Source organism: Pungitius pungitius, chromosome 15 (genome assembly GCF_949316345.1).
Source record: "Pungitius pungitius chromosome 15, fPunPun2.1, whole genome shotgun sequence".
Classification (NCBI taxonomy): domain Eukaryota; kingdom Metazoa; phylum Chordata; class Actinopteri; order Perciformes; family Gasterosteidae; genus Pungitius; species Pungitius pungitius.
Window position 1 is genome coordinate 3234481 of NC_084914.1, and position 19185 is coordinate 3253665.

At 43.8% G+C, this 19185-nt stretch overlaps 3 protein-coding genes across 5 annotated transcripts in view; 2 read left to right on the top strand and 1 right to left on the bottom strand.

The window, feature by feature from the left end:
• The window catches only part of asic1c (acid-sensing (proton-gated) ion channel 1c), a 52739-nt gene extending 50095 nt beyond the window's left edge, over positions 1-2644 (bottom strand). Inside the window, exon 1 of one of the 2 annotated variants that reach the window (XM_037457480.2) lies at positions 811-2644. In XM_037457480.2, coding sequence (XP_037313377.1) covers positions 811-1365 — 555 coding nt within the window. In that variant the 5' untranslated portion in view covers positions 1366-2644. The remainder of the gene's footprint in view (positions 1-810) is intronic. The other variant, XM_037457479.2, reaches the window with a different exon arrangement.
• Positions 2645-7483: 4839 nt separating this feature from the next.
• zgc:92591 (uncharacterized protein LOC436997 homolog) lies at positions 7484-8281 on the top strand. Its single transcript, XM_037457730.2, has 2 exons — positions 7484-7774; positions 7895-8281. The coding sequence occupies exons 1-2, from the start codon at positions 7661-7663 to the stop codon at positions 8129-8131; spliced, it is 351 nt and encodes a 116-aa protein (XP_037313627.1). The 5' UTR covers positions 7484-7660; the 3' UTR covers positions 8132-8281.
• A 6314-nt stretch (positions 8282-14595) lies between these two features.
• Positions 14596-19108, top strand: asb10 (ankyrin repeat and SOCS box containing 10). 2 transcript variants are annotated; one of them, XM_037457508.2, is made up of 5 exons: positions 14596-15101; positions 16722-16989; positions 17123-17627; positions 18151-18264; positions 18358-19108. In XM_037457508.2, exons 1-5 carry the CDS (start codon positions 14777-14779, stop codon positions 18541-18543), a joined length of 1398 nt encoding a protein of 465 aa, XP_037313405.2. In that variant the 5' UTR covers positions 14596-14776; the 3' UTR covers positions 18544-19108. The 2 variants fall into 2 exon arrangements, with proteins under 2 accessions (XP_037313405.2, XP_037313406.2); XM_037457509.2 differs by lacking the exon at positions 14596-15101 and adding an exon at positions 15245-16061 and having other exon boundaries at positions 18358-19104.
• The last annotated feature ends 77 nt before the right edge of the window (positions 19109-19185 follow it).

A 19185-nucleotide genomic window follows, 5' to 3' on the forward strand; every position in this document is an offset into this window, starting at 1 on the left:
GAGCGACTGCTCGGTGACAATACAGCACCTTTTCTGAAAGACATTAGGAATAATCTTTGGAGACGGGTTAGTCTGTTTCATTTAGCCATTTGAAAAAGCACAATAAACTAAATGTTTCCACTGACTACTGAGAAACAACTCGTCGTCGTCATCATTTAGAGCAACGCTGATGAATATTTCAATGAGCCGAAAAAACGAGGTGCGAGAAATGAGAGACAGCAAGGTGACTCCGACCTCGTAACAAAGCAATAATGAGTAAAGAACTTCCATTTTTTGTGAAAAAAACAAACGCTTGTATGGATGCTTTCAACCATCCATTAGCCCCTTTTGCACAACCCCTCGTGGGGACGATCTCTCCTGGAAATACAGAGATACACATCACCTCAAAACAATGATCCATCTCTTCTTGGAAGCCAAGCTCTCCTGTAGGATATAACTTATCATCCCAGTGATGGAAAAGACAACGATGTTTGCGGCATTTCACTTTTGGACCTTCTCCTAATCACAGGGTAATGCACCATTTGCTCTAATCACAGCGTGCGCATTAACTACAGCGCACAATGCAACCCTAACAACAACATCTGAACAGACAACAACGTGTAAAATAAACAACAGAAACATTAAGCCATATTAAGAAACCTCGTGCATTAAAGCCAGGCATGTTTTTCAAATGAATCGCTAGGACTAAATACGGCTCAAGTCGAAGCTCAGCTGGCCTTAAAAGAAAGGGGACAAGCGGTCAGATCCGGCAGGAAATACAGCCCGCGGTGCAGAGTTACAGCGTGTTAAGGAAACAGCGTGAGTACTCACCGTGGTGAAGTTCGCCGGGTAGCAATCATTTCCTCTAAAGGTGCACTGGAGCAGCATCTCACCGATGTCATGACCCGTGCGGTTGTAGAAATCGGTCATGTTGAACAGTTTGGGCTTGAAGTTCTGGAAGTTTGCCTTATCCTTCAGGGCGGCCAGAACCTCGGGCTCGGCCAAGTGCGGGTTGGCTATTTGGTAGTTATTGTTAAGGATGGCAAGGAGCTCCCCCACGTGATACAAGTCGTTCCTGGTGATTCTGGAGAAGCGAAACTCGTTGAGGTTACAGAAGGTAACGGCGGGGAACGTGAGGTTGGGGGCCGCCACCTCGTCCAGCTTGGTGACGTGAGGGTACTCCAGGTAATACGACACCCGATCCATGCAGACCACCATCAATAAGCTGAGCGAGCCGAGGAAGGAGAGACTCCACAGAAAGCGACGGAATGTCATGTGCCCATAAGCGAATATGTGACTCATGCCATGTAGGGTGGATATGTTAGCAAACGCCTGCAGGTTGGAGGGCCTGGCGCTTTCAATGCTCTCCTCAGAGTTTCCCTTCATGGCTGCAGAGTGATGCTCCACACCGTCTGTTGAAGAACTTTGGGTTAAAAAAAGACTTTGCTTAGCAACAGCAAAATGCAGAATCCGTCCAGCAGTGTCTGGTTCGGCACGCTGCCTCCTTGTTCCCTCAAGTAGTGGCGATTGTCCCAATGAAAAGCCACCGTAAAAAGGTTGTCAGTCTCTGTAACGGTTTTCCTCTCATCCCAAATTCACCTTCCAGTGGTTGTCAGCTGTTCCTGTAGTCCCAAGTCCCCCCCCCACCCCAAACCCCCAACTCTCGCTTTCTGGCTGCTATTTTATTATCTCCAAAAGCTGTATGTGTCTCACTCCCTGCTCAGCTGTCCTTTGTAGCGGCACCAGATACAATGAGAGCACCAGAGACACCCACGCAACGCCTCCTGAATCCTGAGTGGCGTGAAAAGGGACAAGAATACAAAGGGCGGGGAGAAAGAGAAGAACACAGGAGATGTAGAGGATAGAGGCGAGAAAATGAGGAGGTGGGGTGAGGGTGGTGGAGGGGGGGGGGGGGCTGGGCTGAAATGAAAAGGGCTAGCGCTTTGGAGAGCGGTGCTAAGCCTCAGCAGTCAATGGGACCCTTCCTCCTCTAACCGGAGAGAATGCTTCTACATCTCAGTGATAATGGGATGCAATGGATTTTATGAATGAAAGTAATAAAGAGAGATATGGCTCACTGGTCTCCCTCTCCTTGCTCTCGGATCTTTTTTTGCTTCTTTTTTTTCTCCCCAGCAAAAGAATCAAATCAAAAAAAAAAAAAAAATCAAAAAGCGAGGGGGTCAGAGACCTCCGGCCAGCACACCAATGTGCTTGACAAAACTGCCGTTCGCAGCTCCTGCAGGCTTCCACTTCCTTATTTGCAAAGGTCCTCGGCGAACAGGGAAAACCACCTCTTGATGCTTTATGGCCACCCCCCCCCAGCGGCTTCACCACTAAAGACGCTCAGAGACCTGCAGCTTTAGTCCTGCTAACATACAGATTTATATTCTGCCGTGTGGAGCCTTTCACTCTTTTTCGCTTCCTCTCTCTCGCTCGCTCTCTCTCTCGCTCTCTCCACTCCCCCATTCCTTGCTCTCTCGCTCTTTCAGCCTCCCTCCCTCTCCCTCATCCTCTTTAGTAGTCAGGCTCCATCCCACTGCTGAATGGCTGCTTTGCCTGTGTGTCTGTGCTCACAAGGGAAGCGTCTCCATCCCGAACAGCACCTTCGCCGTGTCAGTCTCTGCCGCCGACATGCTTGCAACAACGCTACAGGTTGCACGTTTATGGCGTTGACACACACGTGATAGGGACCCTGAAACGACGAAGTAATGCAAACACGAGAGGCAGGCAGGTTGAGGATGATTGCCTGGAATTCCATAAACATCTGATTAAATACTGCGTTGTGTCGTCTTCTCTTGTGACAGCGTGGGTTCATTATCTCCATTTCATTTCAGGCAGGCGATAGCAGTCCAGCAACACGGCTCTCCATGTGTGACGACGTTACAGCCTCATGAACGCTAACAGAGTTAGTGATTTTACTTTGGTTAAATGTTAATTTCCCCCGCACCATATCTGAGGAACCATTTCATCTCTCCGAGCTCCCGATGGCCACCCGGGGATGTCTTATTATCATAATAATAGGGAAACCGCCACGGATATGACCACAGCCCGTGAGGGTTAAATCAAGATTCGGCCGTGGTAACCATGGAGTGACCATAGCAACCAGTACCCACACGACTATACAGGTATGGAATTCCGATAAAGCTGCAAACACCATTTGATCTTTAACTCAACAATGTCACAGTGACAAAAGGAAACGCAGCATGACGCCTGAAGTGACGGACTGTTGTGGTTTTGAATCCGCAGGCTTATCACATGACGTGCAATACAAGTCCTCCAAAACGGTTGACATATTGCAATTTCAAAACTACAAGCCAGTAGCCTTTTGTTTACTTCTCCCGCCCCCAAAGAAAAAGCAGTAAAAGCCAAAACCAAAACAAGATTTAGCAACTCTTATTAATTCATAACATCATGACACCTCAACGCAGCAGATTCTATTAAATGCCAAAATGTCATAGACTTTGTTTTGGCAACGATTCCCTCCTGTATTAGCTAAGCAACACTCCTTCGTATTCACAGCCACGACACATAATGATTAATGTGCTGATGATGCCGTGTCTATTTAACCTACGAGACCCTGACTGTGTTTTAATATTTCTTCAGTCTCAAACAGAGCCTGGTAAGTAACTAACACTGACAGACTGAAAATACTGCATGAAACACAGACCGGCTGAATGGTTAATGTTACTTTACAGATACCGCCGTGCTCATTAATGACGATTATAACACACACACACACACATATTGGTGAGCATGTAGGAAGGATACAGGATCTCCAAGCACTGGACCCGTTTGTGGAGCATGGTAGATGTAGAGTGGGTTGACGAAAACCTGCCAGAGCTAACCTCGAATTTCATTAAGCAGAAAAAACGGAATATTGTCATTAATAACTGTGTTAAACAAACACCATTCCCTCAAACATTCATAAATAGTCAATATGAGAGTGGTGGATGTTGCACATTACTTATTTCCATATTCAACCATAGACAGGTTCATTGTCGTCACGGCAGGATTCTTAAGATTTGGGTAACTTTGTCCTGACTCTTGTGTAAAAATTAGCAAACTTTAATCCTAAATTCATACCAGCAGGCATGCCTGTTGTTGCAGATTGCAGGATGAAAGTGGTGGACTTTTAACAGTAATTGGTTTTCAAGTGGATGGTGGAAAGCACAGCACAGTGAATATTAATAAGGAGGAGAAATATTTGTGGCGCTGCTAAACACTGCACTCTCTTTTTCGTCTGAATTTAACCTAAAAAAAATTCTTCCTTTCTTCCGTTTCTTTATGACTGACACATTGTGGCCACTGCTAAGCCACTTAATGTTTAAAAGATAGATAGACCCAGATGCAGCCTAGACTAAATTTGACTCCCAACTGCAATCCCAGAGAATCATATTGATAATACTTTGTGGAATTACTACAACTTTTCATTTACAGATCCTCGTTAAGCTTTAGTCAGATTATGAAGTAATGCCTTGTACATTAATCCACAACAGCCATTGTATAAAATGCTAACCGAGACCTGGATTTATGAAAATTGACATGTTTCCTAACAAGATGGATATGGTTCAGTCTGGTCTTATGTTTGCGGTCCTTCTGCTGCGCCACAAAAGCTTTCGCAAACACTGAAGTGGAAACCGGAATTTGACAAGTAAAGATCCGGATTTAGTCAAAACAAACACAGCAGCAGCGTTCCCACTCTCGCTGTGTGGATCTGAATGATTTGGGATATTTAGAAATGTGTTAATATAATTAGTACAATCCTAAGACAAGTAGACCACCCTCATACAATGAAGAGCTGAAGGAACCGGTTTCTGCGTGTTGTTCTTTGTAATGCACGAGGAGGACGGATTACTCTGTTGGGGACTGAACTCTGCAGTAAAACCGGCGACATTTAAGAGCCCATCCATCACCACGTTAAAGAATGAGCAGCAGAGATGCAATGCTGCACCCGGCCGAGAAGCGAAAAACACAACCTGAACCACAAATGATGAAGTGTGATCCTCCAGAACGATGCGAGCCTCCACAGACGTGGAGAAGTTCACAGGAACACAAACTGGTATACTTGAATAAAAGATTGTGAACCAACGTGCACATTTGGCAACAACAAGGTAATCACCACAGGTATCAAGCGACGCTTTTGTTCCATCGAGCTACAAAGGCAGCAGATGAAAAAAAAAGAAAAAAGAACTCTTGTCGTGACCTTAAGCAATATGTTATGATAATATGGAGGGTTGTTATGAACAGAACAGGCAACACTTTGAGTCAATGTCAGCCACACCAAGTACTGTAGCAGATGTGCACACACACACACACACACACACTCACTCACTCACTCCCCAGCTTCTCTTCACAGAGGAACAAACAAACCCCAGATATCTGCCTGGCAAGAGAGAGAACACAACCTTCACAATACAGTCATACGTAATGCTGCTTTTAAATGTGCGTGCCAGTTGCTGCAAACGACCTTGCATAAATGCTGTTGGGCCCATTTGTGTGTAATCTACAGCTCAATATCTACAGTGGGATGTGGAGACCAAAACTGAGAGGAGGAGAAACAGTCCAAGACCCTCGAGACAAGAATGGCGGTGTATGAAGTGATTTAACAGAAATACATGCTCAAAATATAACACAAATGTGTTGTTCATCAACCCAAATGTCACAAGCTCTCAATAAAAAGAGATAGAAGCAGATATTTGACTAATATGCTTTATTTGAGTCTCCAACACCAGAGGGCTGGTGAAGAACAATGCTCTACCCGATGTATGTTTATTTTGTACTGCTCCTTGAACGATATAAATATGTCCCTTTAAATCTTGTTTTGTGAAAATCTAAGTAACTGACTTGCTAAAGATTTTAAGTGATGAGTATTTAAAATACAAAAACCTTTTAACTATGATGCTTTTATTGCAGAGGGCCGCTGCTTGAAACTCTCTAAACACTACTGTTCATTTACTTCACCCTCTATACAGCCTAGAGCCTACTTGATAAGGTGTGAGTTAGCAAATGCTTTCTATTCCTTACTTCTCTGGGATTATTCATAGATGCATCTCCCTCAAGCGAAGAGATGAACCTCAGGAGCTTGACTAAAGGCCAATAGCGCTGACCCGAGCACTGCTATCATAGCAAAGAAGGAGCATGATGAAGTGCTTTACCATTTACAAAGACGTGTCTAAATGATAAAAAGGGATTATTGTGTCCAGTTCTTACCTTGGGTGTCATTAATCAAAAACGTGTGATACAGGAGCTTGACCATATAGTGAACACAGCACACAAATCAATGAATAGAATTGAGCTATTCTCACATATTTAAAGTATTAGGAAATGTCTTATTAGATGAGGATAGATGATAAAATGAAATCTGGAAAAAACAATAACAGTGTGGGATAGGCGGAATAAAATGCATTAGGACATCATTTATGTTCAAAGTCAGAAGAGGCTGACAGTTTTTTTATTAAATCTGGATAAAAGGAGTCCATAACTAAACTATTACTGCCTCAAATATGCTAAACTATGTGACTAAAACAAGACAATAAAGATGTAAATCTATTTATCATGAATAAAAACCAGGATCTGCAAGAGGAAAATACACGCCTGAAGTGAAAGTATTTTTATTCAAATTAAAAATTGGGATAAAATTTGTTGAGACGTTCTTGAAAGTGTCTAGAGAAATGTAAACACACCTTCACTAAACAAATCCTCCCACATCTTCACAATTAAACACTACCAACTAAAGACCTAAAAAACGTGGATCCATCAAAAGAACAGACTGATGGACTTACCCAGACAGGGCTCACCTCCACAACCACCAGCGAGCCCTTAATGATGCAAAGACATTGATTAATGTATGTATCATACCGAGTCATATTTTTTCCACAATGTGATGAGATAATATATACATAGAAAATGCTTCGATTATAATTTTCCAAAAATCCCAAAAGACATAAAGTTTCACACGGCTGAATAGCCTTTAGAATTAGTCCCAATTAGCAGTTTGTTGAGACAGAATTAGCTAATGTACTAAGTAAATACAGTATAAATGAAAATGATAGGGACCTGTACAAATTTCCCCCAAAAAGGAGCATGGGGAGCACGTCCCTGCTTTAATCCAGCACGGTTTACAATACCTTACTTTTTTAAATAAGCATAGCCTCACTGTGCATCAGGACATCCAGAAACTGAGCTGGTCTACATCAGGATCAACAGCATACTGCAAATACAGCTGGAACGTGTTCTTCTGCAAATATCACTTCATCCAAATACTCCCCTGTTAGCTTGTAAAATGGAAGATTACAGTGGATTGCTGTGGAATCCAAAACAGGTAAACAGCTACAATTGACAGATCTCCCGGAGTGATAAAAATGGTGTAAGTGTGCCACCTATTGGACAATAATATCACATGCAATAAATATAAAAGGTTGCTGTACAAAAACACTAACGCGCTGAATCAAAGCTAACTTGCTAGAAATGCATCTTAGCTGCAGATGCCTTCCTTGTCCTAGTCATTCGGGATATTTTTATGGATGGGACGGTCACAGAAAGCCAAGCAGCTGAGCTGAATCGGGCTCTAATTGACGCACGCTACATAAACAGCTGCTCATTAGCCACACATCCGCGAGAACTATTCCTAAAGTACTTGGTACGGCGTTTGAAGTACTAAATATTTACACACAAAAAAAACATGACTAATGATATATCTAAAAAGAAGGGGAAGAGTTCGGGGGAGAAAAAGGGCAAAAGAAAAGCCAAAAGAAGAGAAACTTACGCGATGTACATCTATAAAGTTTTGAAGCAGGTGGGTGGACGCAACAAGAAAAAGGCCCGTGCTTTTTCCTATATTGCGTCATGTATGTGTATATATAATTTAAATTAACAACCGACCAAGTGTTATTCTGCTCTTCTTCCCTCAAAAAAGGTTCACCCGGACACGGGGATTTCCAGCAGAGCCATGAGCATCATGAACTCCTTCGTGAACGACCTGTTCGAGAGGATTGCCACGGAGGCGTCCCGGCTGGCGCAGTACAATAAACGCTCCACCATCACCAGCAGGGAGGTGCAGACCGCCGTGAGGCTGCTGCTGCCCGGGGAGCTGGCCAAGCACGCCGTGTCCGAGGGGACCAAAGCCGTCACCAAGTACACCAGTTCCAAATGAGGACCTCCATTTGTTGTGGCCTGGTTTCCAATAAACATGAGCGCACAAAACAAATCGGTTTCCTTTAATGTGTTCGTCCTCTTCTTTTTAAACAGATGACGCAGTAACTTGTATCAACCACTAGATGGGGCACTCTCATCTCTACTGAGTCTTTGATTTGACACACTTCATTCTGTACATTAAAGCTTTTGGTTGGTGAGATCAACTATGATAATGTGCCGCATCTATTTAAATTAACACCTATACGCGTGCTCTTAGATCGTATCCATCGATGTGTGCTTGACAGTGAAAATCACCATATTTTTACAATTTTTACACAAACTAACAAACCGTTAATGGTATTAAAATGCCGTCTGCACAGCAGTGGTACGCTCACAATTACTAATTTTACAGTTAACAAATCTTACCATTATGGTATTTGGCAGAGTAACATCAAACTTATTTCCGATTGCAGAAAACGTCAACCGCCCCGTTTAGATCCACATAAATGTCTAAGCAGCGACACCTGTGCTTCTTAGCGAGACACCAGGCTGAACTCCGACAGGTGAACGTGACGACGACGCGTCTGGGGCTGTATAAACGCGTAGATGCTCTTAGCTAGCCAACTTAGTAGCTAGCATGTTGATTCTCAGCACGTTAACTTCCGAATGTGGTCGTCCTTAGCTAAGAAGTTGGCTAGTAAATAAGCGGCTAACGTTAGCTAATTTGTCAGCAGCCACCTATCGCTATTTATCGTCAGGTTAAAGTTGAACTGAATCGTTCATATAACAGTTTGCGTATCAGTTATGTCGCCCCCCCCCCCCCCCCCCCCCTCATGTAACGTTGGCTACCGTTGACTTTAAAACATTAACGTAACATTAGTATTTTAAGCAGCTAACGTTAGCAAAAACGTTAGCTAGCAATAGTCACGAAGGGTTAATGTTAACACGTTGTGTTGTTAGGCGACGCTTACCGGTGTTTGAAGACGTTCATGTGTCTTTCCAAATGATAAAAAAAAATATCCCGCCTGCCACAAAAAAAACAAAAGGAATTTCACATTAAACTTGTTTCTTAAGTTGCGACATAAAAACAAAGATGGCAACCGGAAGTGACTATTCTTCGCTCTGAAAAATAAAATGTCTCAAGAGTATATGTGTGTATATATGTTTATATATACACTCACCGGCCACTTTATTAGGTACCCCCTGCTAGTAACGGGTTGGACCCCCTTTTGCCTTCAGAACTGCCTCAATTCTTCGTGGCATAGATTCAACAAGGTGCTGGAAGCATTCCTCAGGGAGTTTGGTCCATATTGACATGATGGCATCACACAGTTGCCGCAGATTTGTCGGCTGCACATCCATGATGCGAATCTCCCGTTCCACCACATCCCAAAGATGCTCTATTGGATTGAGATCTGGTGATTGTGGAGGCCATTTGAGTACAGCGAACTCATTGTCATGTTCAAGAAACCAGTCTGAGATGATTCCAGCTTTATGACATGGCGCATTATCCTTCTGAAAGTAGCCATCAGAAGTTGGGTACATTGTGGTTATAAAGGGATGGACATGGTCAGCAACAATACTCAGGTAGGCTGTGGCGTTGCAATGATGCTCAATTGGTACCAAGGGGCCCAAAGAGTGCCAAGAAAATATTCCCCACACCATGACACCACCACCACCAGCCTGAACCGTTGATACAAGGCAGGATGGATCCATGCTTTCATGTTGTAGACGCCAAATTCTGACCCTACCATCCGAATGTCGCAGCAGAAATCGAGACTCATCAGACCAGGCAACGTTTTTCCAATCTTCTATTGTCCAATTTCGATAAGCTTGTGCAAATTGTAGCCTCAGTTTCCTGTTCTTAGCTGAAAGGAGTGGCACCCGGTGTGGTCTTCTGCTGCTGTAGCCCATCTGCCTCAAAGTTCGACGTACTGTGCGTTCAGAGATGCTCTTATGCCCACCTTGGTTGTAACGGGTGGTTATTTGAGTCACTGTTGCCCTTCTATCAGCTCGAACCAGTCTGGCCATTCTCCTCTGACCTCTGGCATCAACAAGGCATTTCCGCCCACATAACTGCCGCTCACTGGATGTTTTTTCTTTTTCGGACCATTCTCTGTAAACCCTAGAGATGGTTGTGCGTGAAAATCCCAGTAGATTAGCAGTTTCTGAAATACTCAGACCAGCCCTTCTGGCACCAACAATCATGCCACGTTCAAAGTCACTCAAATCACCTTTCTTCCCCATACTGATGCTCGGTTTGAACTGCAGGAGATTGTCTTGACAATGTCTACATGCCTAAATGCACTGAGTTGCCGCCATGTGATTGGCTGCTTAGAAATTAAGTGTTAACGAGCAGTTGGACAGGTGTACCTAATAAAGTGGCCGGTGAGTGTATACTTATACATATACATATATACACACACACACACACACACACATTATTTATGTATTTAGAAATATCTTCAAAACCAGGGAAGTGTCACGTGTAGAGACGGTCAATACTGGTAATATTTATTTTATTAAAAAACGGCAATGTTCTATTTTAAAAGTAATATTTTTCACCTGTCTTTTTTCAAGACCAGACAAAATAAATTATTCAGTTAGCTTAAAAAATGTCCATATTTAAAAAACGGAATATAATGCAACATTGCATCCTTGTTATGCATTCTAATCAGGGTTTTAAAAGACAACGCTGTCGACTGAATAGTACTTGATTACAGGATAATGGCACTTGCGTTTGCACCAGTCGAATCTGCATAAAATGGAGGAACTGACAAAGGTCTTTCTAATTAGGATGGTGTTTAAATCAGGCTTTACATACACCAATTAGGCTGCTCTTGTCAACATCCTACAAAGTCAGGCTCAATGTTGTATTACAATTGGATGTAACTCCCACAGCTGAATGTTATTGGTGAGATACTCATTTTAGATGTTGCCCTGATTCTCTGTAATGATGTAAAATCTACTGATGTTATTATGAGCGTGATACAGTCGTTGATGGCACTAACTTTGTTAATGATTATCACGCCCATTTAGGTTTTGTATCTTGCACCCTTCCCCATATCCCCTCTCGTGCCTATGCCTGGTGGTAGTCATCGCTGACTCCTTTAGGCAGACTACTATGAACACATTATGGATGGATGCATTAGTGAGTGATGCAGAGCCCGGGCTGACTTGCCTTGTTTTCGTGTGAGAGTGCATCATTAGAGAATGTTCCACTTGGCAGGGAAGCGCGTATTAACTGCAACCGCAATGAAATGAGGTTGTGATAGATGGTTAAAGTTATACAGGACTATTAGGTTGAAATATGAACCTCTCAATTGTCATGATGAAACAAAGGGCTATTTGCGTGGTGATCAGTGCATTGAGAGACAATTGGAATCTGCAAAGACCAATTCAATATATTATAGGTAGAGGGCTCAGAGCTGAAAGAGTACAAAAAAAGTAATCATACTTCCACCGAATAGTTTGGAGCTACTGTTCAATTCAAGGCGCTATAAATTAATTTGGGTTCTCCACCAACATCTCAAGCATCCTGATGAGACCTGAGGGAGATTTGAAAACATGGCAACTTGTCAAAGTGCCGTTGTAGCCAGGTGAGCCGCATATGTGGAAGGAATCCACATATTTGCTATCAAATGTGCTCTAACGGTATTATGTGTGGGTCCACGTTAACGTGTCTGTATGGACTGCCAGTTAAAACAATATTATGAAAATTAGAATAAGCCCAGATGTAAATCAGAATCACCAGTTAAATGCATGAATTCAGCAACCAAGCCTTTCCTTCAGATAATGTTGTCGGGTCAATTTAAGCCCGCTTGTCATTGCTCATAATGTTTCCATAGTGACCTCGTATTCTATCAGAACTCAAAACTAAGAACCTGTTTCTCTTTTTAACTCCCTTAGTGTGAATGTGTAAATTACATAGGAATTGTTCTCTTAGCACAGACTTCACATATGCCAGACAGGATCGTGACTCCTGTGACAAGAATAGCAATAGGTAACACATAAATCATTAATATCAGAAACACTTGATGAATAATTGATTGCTATGATGTCAGAGTGGCACTCTCTAAACTTTGAATTCTTTGGGTGCACTCTGTTTCCGATCCAATTGCAAATCCATTAGCATGTAATTACTGTGTACATTTCATTATGTTCTCAGTATATTTAAATGACTGCTCAGTGTGGATAGAGGGCTATAGTTTAATCTCTTTCTGTATTACTGTGTGCCACAGTACTCAAAACAGCATTAAGAGGCACATAATCAGAGGGAACTAATTGCCTATGATTGCATAAATGAAGTGCCTCACTCTCATCAGGCTCGTTGCGGATGTCCAGCCTCTCGCCGCTTTTGGGTGGAGGATGGTTGACCGCGTCGAAAAAAAAAAACCTCAGAGAGGCAGCTTTCGTGTGGGTAATATGAGGAAAACCAAAGATTTAATATGTCCATGGGGGGGGGGGGCTGTGAGGCCAGGGGGTGCTACTACCGCTGATGTTTTTTTTGTTGTCATCAAAGTTGCCTCCGCTTCACAGAGGAAGAAAAAGAAAAGAAAAAAGGAAACACGAATGCCTACCATTTGAGAAATGAATTTACCGAAGTCGCTGTCTTTTTCCCCATTAGTAAGTGTTTAGTTCAGCGTTTTAAATAATTGCGTTACCGGGAATGATATTTAAAATACATTTGGGAGTCAATGAGGCGGGAAAGTGCCTACATGTTTTGCTGATGACACCCGGGCCATTTGGAAGACATCAAAGTAGAGAGGAGGTAGCCCAGATGCATATTATAAACTCATTATGTATATCATTTAAAAGGATGTACTCCAGCCGCAAAAACAATATTCCTAGTCTCTGTCTGGTAATGTGTGTTTTCAAAGTTGAAACTCTTACTCGCCTTCAGTTTAATGTGGCATCTATTACCAAACTGTAACATAGAATAAATGACCTTGATTTCCATACCAGAACAGTCATTAAGGTATAGATGAGAGGCAGTGATGCTTCTGCGTTTTCAAATGGGAAAGAAGGTAACACCTCTTCATAAATATCACGTATTTCCTCAGCTGTGGGGCCGACCTCTTTTTTTTTTTTCAACAGAGCTCTCGTGCCTTTTGATGTACTCTGACACAGAGGTGGATGAAAACACATTCAAATATCAGCAATTTTATACATTGCATGTCTAATACAGAAGATTTTAATAGAAAAGTGAATTACTCCGGAGAGTTAAAGAATGCGACCAGGTTTGCTACTGGATATCGTTTCTACCAGCATCTCAAAATGATGGTCCATCAGTCAAAAGAGATGTTTGTCAGATGCCAAAGCGAGTAGGCTTAAGAGGCTTAATTATGCGCCGTCCCTCCGCCATCAGAACGCTACACGTGGCGCAGAGTCACACAGCGGTCGCCAGTCATTCAACCTAATGTTCTAATGCAGGAAGCCATGTGGTTACATAAAATCCATTAAGGCTCTTGAAAAAAAAAAAAAAAAACAGTGGAAAAATATATTTTGCCAAGGGGACACTATGAGGGCATTGTCATTTGCTCTTCCTGAAAGAAAAATTTGAAGATTTGACCGTATCAAAAAAAGTTTTTAATAAAAAGTAAAAATATGTTGGAGAAAAAAATGTTTTGAAAAAATAGGTCAAGACATTTTTTGATAAAAGAAGTGTAAATAGGTTAGGTTGGAAAATATCATGGAAAAAAAAGTCAAAAGGGATTAGGTCAGAATTATTACAAGTTATAAATATCAAGTCTTAAAATATTTTGTAAAATTGTCGGAAAAACCTCACAAAGAAAACTGGAAAAATATTAGGTCAAAATTCTCTTTCCAAAAAGTAAAAAAATACTAGGTCAATGGTTTGGAAATATTAGGTCTTATTATTTTTTTAAATAAGTCCAAATTTGTTTGTCGAAAAATTTTAAAACAAAATTAGGTCAAAAAAGTAAAAAAAAAATTGGGTCAAAAAATGTTTTGAAAAAAGTCAAAATATGTTTGGTCGAAAAATATGGAAAAAAATAAAGAAATAAAGGGTTGAAAATGGTTTGAAAAAAAAATCTAAAAATGTTACAATATCATGGAAAAAAGTCAAAACACATTAGGTCAAATACATTTTATGCATAATCTTTTAATATATGTAAAAATGTAATGGGGAAAAAAAAGTCAAACATATTAGGTCAAGCTCTAAAATGTAATGCCATCTAGATTTTTTTTGAAAGCCTCCAATTTGTTGCTGATTCAAGCTGTGTAATGATTCTATATCATTTCATAAATATATGTTCTCTCGCCCCCTAAAAACAGCATGTATCCCAGTTACAGAACATTAGTTATTTCAACTCCTTCGATACCTGCGGCCTGACAGACAATTCATGGCTGTAACTTTGCGGGAGGCAAAGGAGGCTCAAGTGTCTGCATGTGAGACATAAAAATAGCCACTAGTTACTTGTGACACCGTAGGGAGGGTCTCATACCAAAAATATCAAAACAACCCTGTGAACCAAACCTGTGAACAGCCAGCAGGCGCCTAGTGGACGTGAGCCAGGCTGAGAAAGAAATAACAACTGAAGCAGAGATACAGGCCCTTTGAAGCCGGCGTTCCTTATTTAATCACACACACACACACACACACACACACACACCTCACACACGACCACTTTTACATCGTAGCATGTCGCGCGGCAGCTTTGTCTTCACGTCCTCGGCCCTGCGCTCTTTCGAGGATGACAGAGACACGCTGGAGAGAGAAAAGTACAAGAAACAGCTGGCCGGCCATCACTTCAACCGCTACATGCTGAAGAAGGAGCTCAGGGACAGGGCACCGCTGAGCTCCGGCACTTTAACGCCACCGGCTGTCTGCCAGGACTCGGTGGTCCATAACGCTCTGTACACTGGGGACCTGGAGGCCGTGCGGCACCTCTTCCCCCGAGGGTCCACGGCAAACCTCATCGTCGAGCCACGGGGGGGGGACATGCGCTGGGTCGCCGCCGGGGACGGTAAGAGACAACATTTGTTGTTCATTAGATTTACAGCCCCCCCCCCCCCACCACGGTGAGAAGTTTAGACACATTTTATCATTCAATATGATGTGTCCGAGCTTTTGACTGGTCAGGTGAAAAGTCAGTAATTGATGTGATTTTTCTCAGCAGTGGGGCTCCAAAATGGACAAAAGTTATAATTACTTGTTGGCTCTTGGTGGAAAGAAAAGTTAATCACTGCTTTAAAAACATGTGACTGCAAGCCGCAGTCTCACCCTGAGCCGTTGTATTTAAAGACACAGCGTTGTGATATTTATAGAAAAGAGCACAAGGCAATATTTACAGCTGCCATCATGTGTCCACCACGTAAACAAATTCAAGAGCTGGAGTCAGCTGGGGTCCTTTCGCGGGAGACCGGAGACGAAAAACACTTTAAAGTTAGGTTCGGATTAAGGATCAAGACTTCAAAAATTCTGTTTAAACATAATAATGGGCCTTGGCAATACTGGATATCTCTCCATGTCCAGTGACCAGAGTGAATCAGTGGGCCAGATGACCTGAAACGGCCCAGTCACTGGCTCTCAATGCCACTGCAATGGCGGGGCTTCCTCAGGTCAAGCGAAATATCACATAGCGCCGCCCTAAAATAGCCCCATCTGCACAAACAACCACCACAAGCCTTTATTTACTCGGGGATAGAGCAGCCCGCTAAACAGTGACATCCAGTGAGCGCCAGCATGGCTTACGTCTCGCCGCCGCTGAAGTGGCACAAGCCGAAGAAGTACCGCAGCGACGTGATCGCCACAGCCAGGGCTTCGGGTTGCGTGCTGCAGTTCTGGAACTCTCTGATCGTTGGCGATGAGCTGACGGCCCTCAGCATCGTGGACGACGAGGACTACGAGTACCTCGTCGACGCCATTTATGACACCAGCAACATCGAGGAGTGGAAGAACTTCAGATTTAACTACAGGGGCCTGAGTGGGTTTATCAGAGCTGAATCAAACCGGCCGAAGTTATGCCAAAAACGGGTTTACGGTCTTTCTTGTTGCCGTGTGTTCTAGAGTGCTGCATGGATGACGTGGGGTTTCTTTTAGGCCAAACTCGGGAGTGAGCACAGGTTTCCTGGATTAAAAAGCCAGTGGAATGTTTCCATTGGGTTTTGGATTATTGCAGAGATTTAAGGTCTGTGCCGATCACACGATGGTGACACTTACACGTTTTGTTCAGCGAGCTAATTTTTTGCAAACAAACGCATGAAAACACAGGAGAAAAAAAGATAACAAGTCGGTGTGATGGCGTTTTGTTGTCTAATTTAGCCACCTGTTGACTATGAAGCTTCAAAATTCACAAGTGGGATATTTTCTGACGTATTTAATGGTGTGAAACAAAACGTTAAAATGTCTTGACCTTATTAAAAAAACATTCATATGGAATGGATTCCCTAGACGCTAAAATAAAAGCTTGGACACTTCCTGTTAAGTGTTTGGGGGAAGAGTCACGTAACCATTAATACGTGATGAAGCATGTTCTAATTGGCAGTAAAAACCACCCTTGGATGGCGCGTCTGCTTATTTCCAGAGCTCCTGGGGGGGGCGAGGCGTCGAGCTCAAAGTCGACTTTGTATCTCGCTCCCTGCAGGACTTTGGTCGCTGAGCTATGAGCAGGAGCTGACCACGCCGCTCCACATCACGGCCGGCCGAGGCTTCACCGACTGCCTGAGAATCCTGCTGCAGCGCGGGGCCGACGTGGACCTGGCCCCCGGGGGCACCACGGCCCTGCACGAGTCCTGCGAAAACTGCCAGCCCGAGTGCACCAAACTGCTGCTGATCCACGGCGCCAACGCCAACGCGGTCACGGAAGACGGCCTGATGCCGCTGCACTTCTGCACGAGCCCCGAATCCCTCGAGTGAGTCGCTGCAGAGCGAATGCGGGGAGTCGGCTATGCAGCGTTTTTCTGAACATTAGAACAAGACGCCCAACCCAGTCTGGTCAGGTTCAACGTGGCGTTGAGGAACGCTCACTTCTTACTTCTTCCGCAGGTGTGCCAAGAACCTCCTTCAGTACGGGGCGGCGATCAACGGGCGCACTCAGGACGAGAACGACACTCCCTTGCACGTGGCGGCCAGCAACGGCCTCCCGGCCCACACGCAGCTCTACCTGCGCTACGGGGCGGCGGTGGACAAGCGGAACAACGAGGGCCTCACGCCCCTCATCGCCGCCTGCTCGCAACCGCAGGAGGCGCGGGAGCTCGGGCGCTTCTTCGAGGTGTGCCAGGTGCTGCTGGAGGCCGGCGCCGACGTGCACACCGTGGACCAGGACAAGCACACGCCGTTGCACATGGCCTGCAAGAACGCCAACCCGGACGTGGTGGACCTGCTGCTGGCCAACGGGGCGTGCGTCAACGACATGGAGTACGGCGGCGAGGCGCCCATGCACAACATCCTGAAGGTGGTGTGCTACAAGCTCTCCCATCAGCCCGAGAGGATCGTACGCGCTCTGCTCAACCACGGGTCCATCCGGGTGTGGCCCGGAGCTCTGCCCGTGGTAGGGGATCAAAAGCATCGTGACGTTGTGTCAACGGTAGCATCCGCGCGCGCGTGCGTGCGTGCGTCCATGTTAGCCGAGGTGTTCCACATATATTCGTCAAGGCTTCTCGTTTTTTTTGCATAATTAGCACGTACTGCAAATGTAACATCTTGAAAAAGAGAGACGCGAAACTCCAAACTGTTCCTTGCCATGTTCCAGACTTCACAACTTCACATTCAAATCATTCCCATTTCGTGACACCGCGTGAAGTGTTGCACTCTGCGGGAAACAGACTACAACCATCAGTGAACCCACGTGCACTAGACAAAATGCCTGGTTCCTAATTAGGCAAGTGTTAATAGGAGATTAATTAGCACTAATTGCATAATTTCCAGTTAAACCCCTGGAGGGAAGACCAATCTGTTCATTTCACAAGTGTTTAATTACTTTATTTCTTCAGTTCTATGGAGTCACCAGCTCACTCATGAACTTAAATGATGATTATATGAATCCGTGCTCTTGTGGTGGTGGTTCCGTGCAGGTTCTGAAGTACTGCTGCGGATCTCCACGCACCGTCGAGGTCCTGCTCAACGCCTACAGCCACCTCAAAGTCACCGACGCCTGGGTTGAGTCCGTGTCATCGGAGGCGTTGAAGGCAAGCGCGTTAAATGACAAATTCAAGAAGTCAGGACACACCCTTCATGTCGTGTCTTCTGTCAACACACCTTTGTCTCGTCTGTCCGACCAGGAGCACAAAGGGTTCTACGAGTCGGTCTTCTCGTTGGCCCGGACCCCGCGCTCCTTGCAGCACTTGGCACGCTTCCGGATCAGGATCTTCCTGGAGGACCGGGTGCACAAGGTGGTGCCGGAACTGGATCTGCCCACCGCCATCAAGAACTACCTGCTCCTGGAGTACAGAGACTATGTCCACTGAATGTGCTGGTTATTCCACATGTGAGGATAATAACACACTTAATAGGTTTAAATACATGTTGGGCCGCGCTTTACCTTTTTTTGTTGTTATTTGTATTCCAGTTAGAGCTACACATTTGGTGGCGCACCACAAGAGGGAGCTAGAGACTAGAGTTGTTCAAATACATGGTCAGTGTACAATATGTTTTATATCTTAATAAAAGAACACTTTACTAATGTGATGGCTTGATAATGGGCATAGTGATGATGTTTTGAACATTGAGGATTGACCTTAAATACTCATGGAAATAATTTTTCCCAACGGTATTAATGTACTTAAGGATTTTCTAGAAAAATGTGGCTCAATGTAAAATAAAATATTCCACCATGTCCGTGTAATCTAGTCGTAGTTCTTTGACTATTTCCTGTTGTCCCATATTTTTCTCTCTTGCTTTCTATACTATACTCATATAAATGAAAAGAAGTTTGCATTTTTAAAACCAGATCGATTGTTATCAAACTACACTTTAAATTAACACGATAAAAACTGTCTGAAATTGTGTGGCGTTACGGTTGTAATTCATGCATGGTCATATGATAAAAAAATTTAAATAACAGAAAACATTGATTTAGGAAGTTGCTCCTGAGTGTCAGTCTCTCACAT

What these genes read in the sequence shown, in the direction of transcription:
- zgc:92591 (XM_037457730.2), top strand. Translation starts at nt 7,661, where the DNA reads ATGACTAATGATATATCTAAAAAGAAGGGGAAGAGTTCGGGGGAGAAA. An exon ending in TCTATAAAGTTTTGAAGCAG is followed by an intron (nt 7,775 to 7,894) that starts GTGGGTGGACGC and finishes CCCTCAAAAAAG; the next exon opens with GTTCACCCGGACACGGGGAT.
- asb10 (XM_037457508.2), top strand. Translation starts at nt 14,777, where the DNA reads ATGTCGCGCGGCAGCTTTGTCTTCACGTCCTCGGCCCTGCGCTCTTTC. An exon ending in CTGGGTCGCCGCCGGGGACG is followed by an intron (nt 15,102 to 16,721) that starts GTAAGAGACAAC and finishes CGCTCCCTGCAG; the next exon opens with GACTTTGGTCGCTGAGCTAT. An exon ending in GGCCCGGAGCTCTGCCCGTG is followed by an intron (nt 17,628 to 18,150) that starts GTAGGGGATCAA and finishes GGTTCCGTGCAG; the next exon opens with GTTCTGAAGTACTGCTGCGG.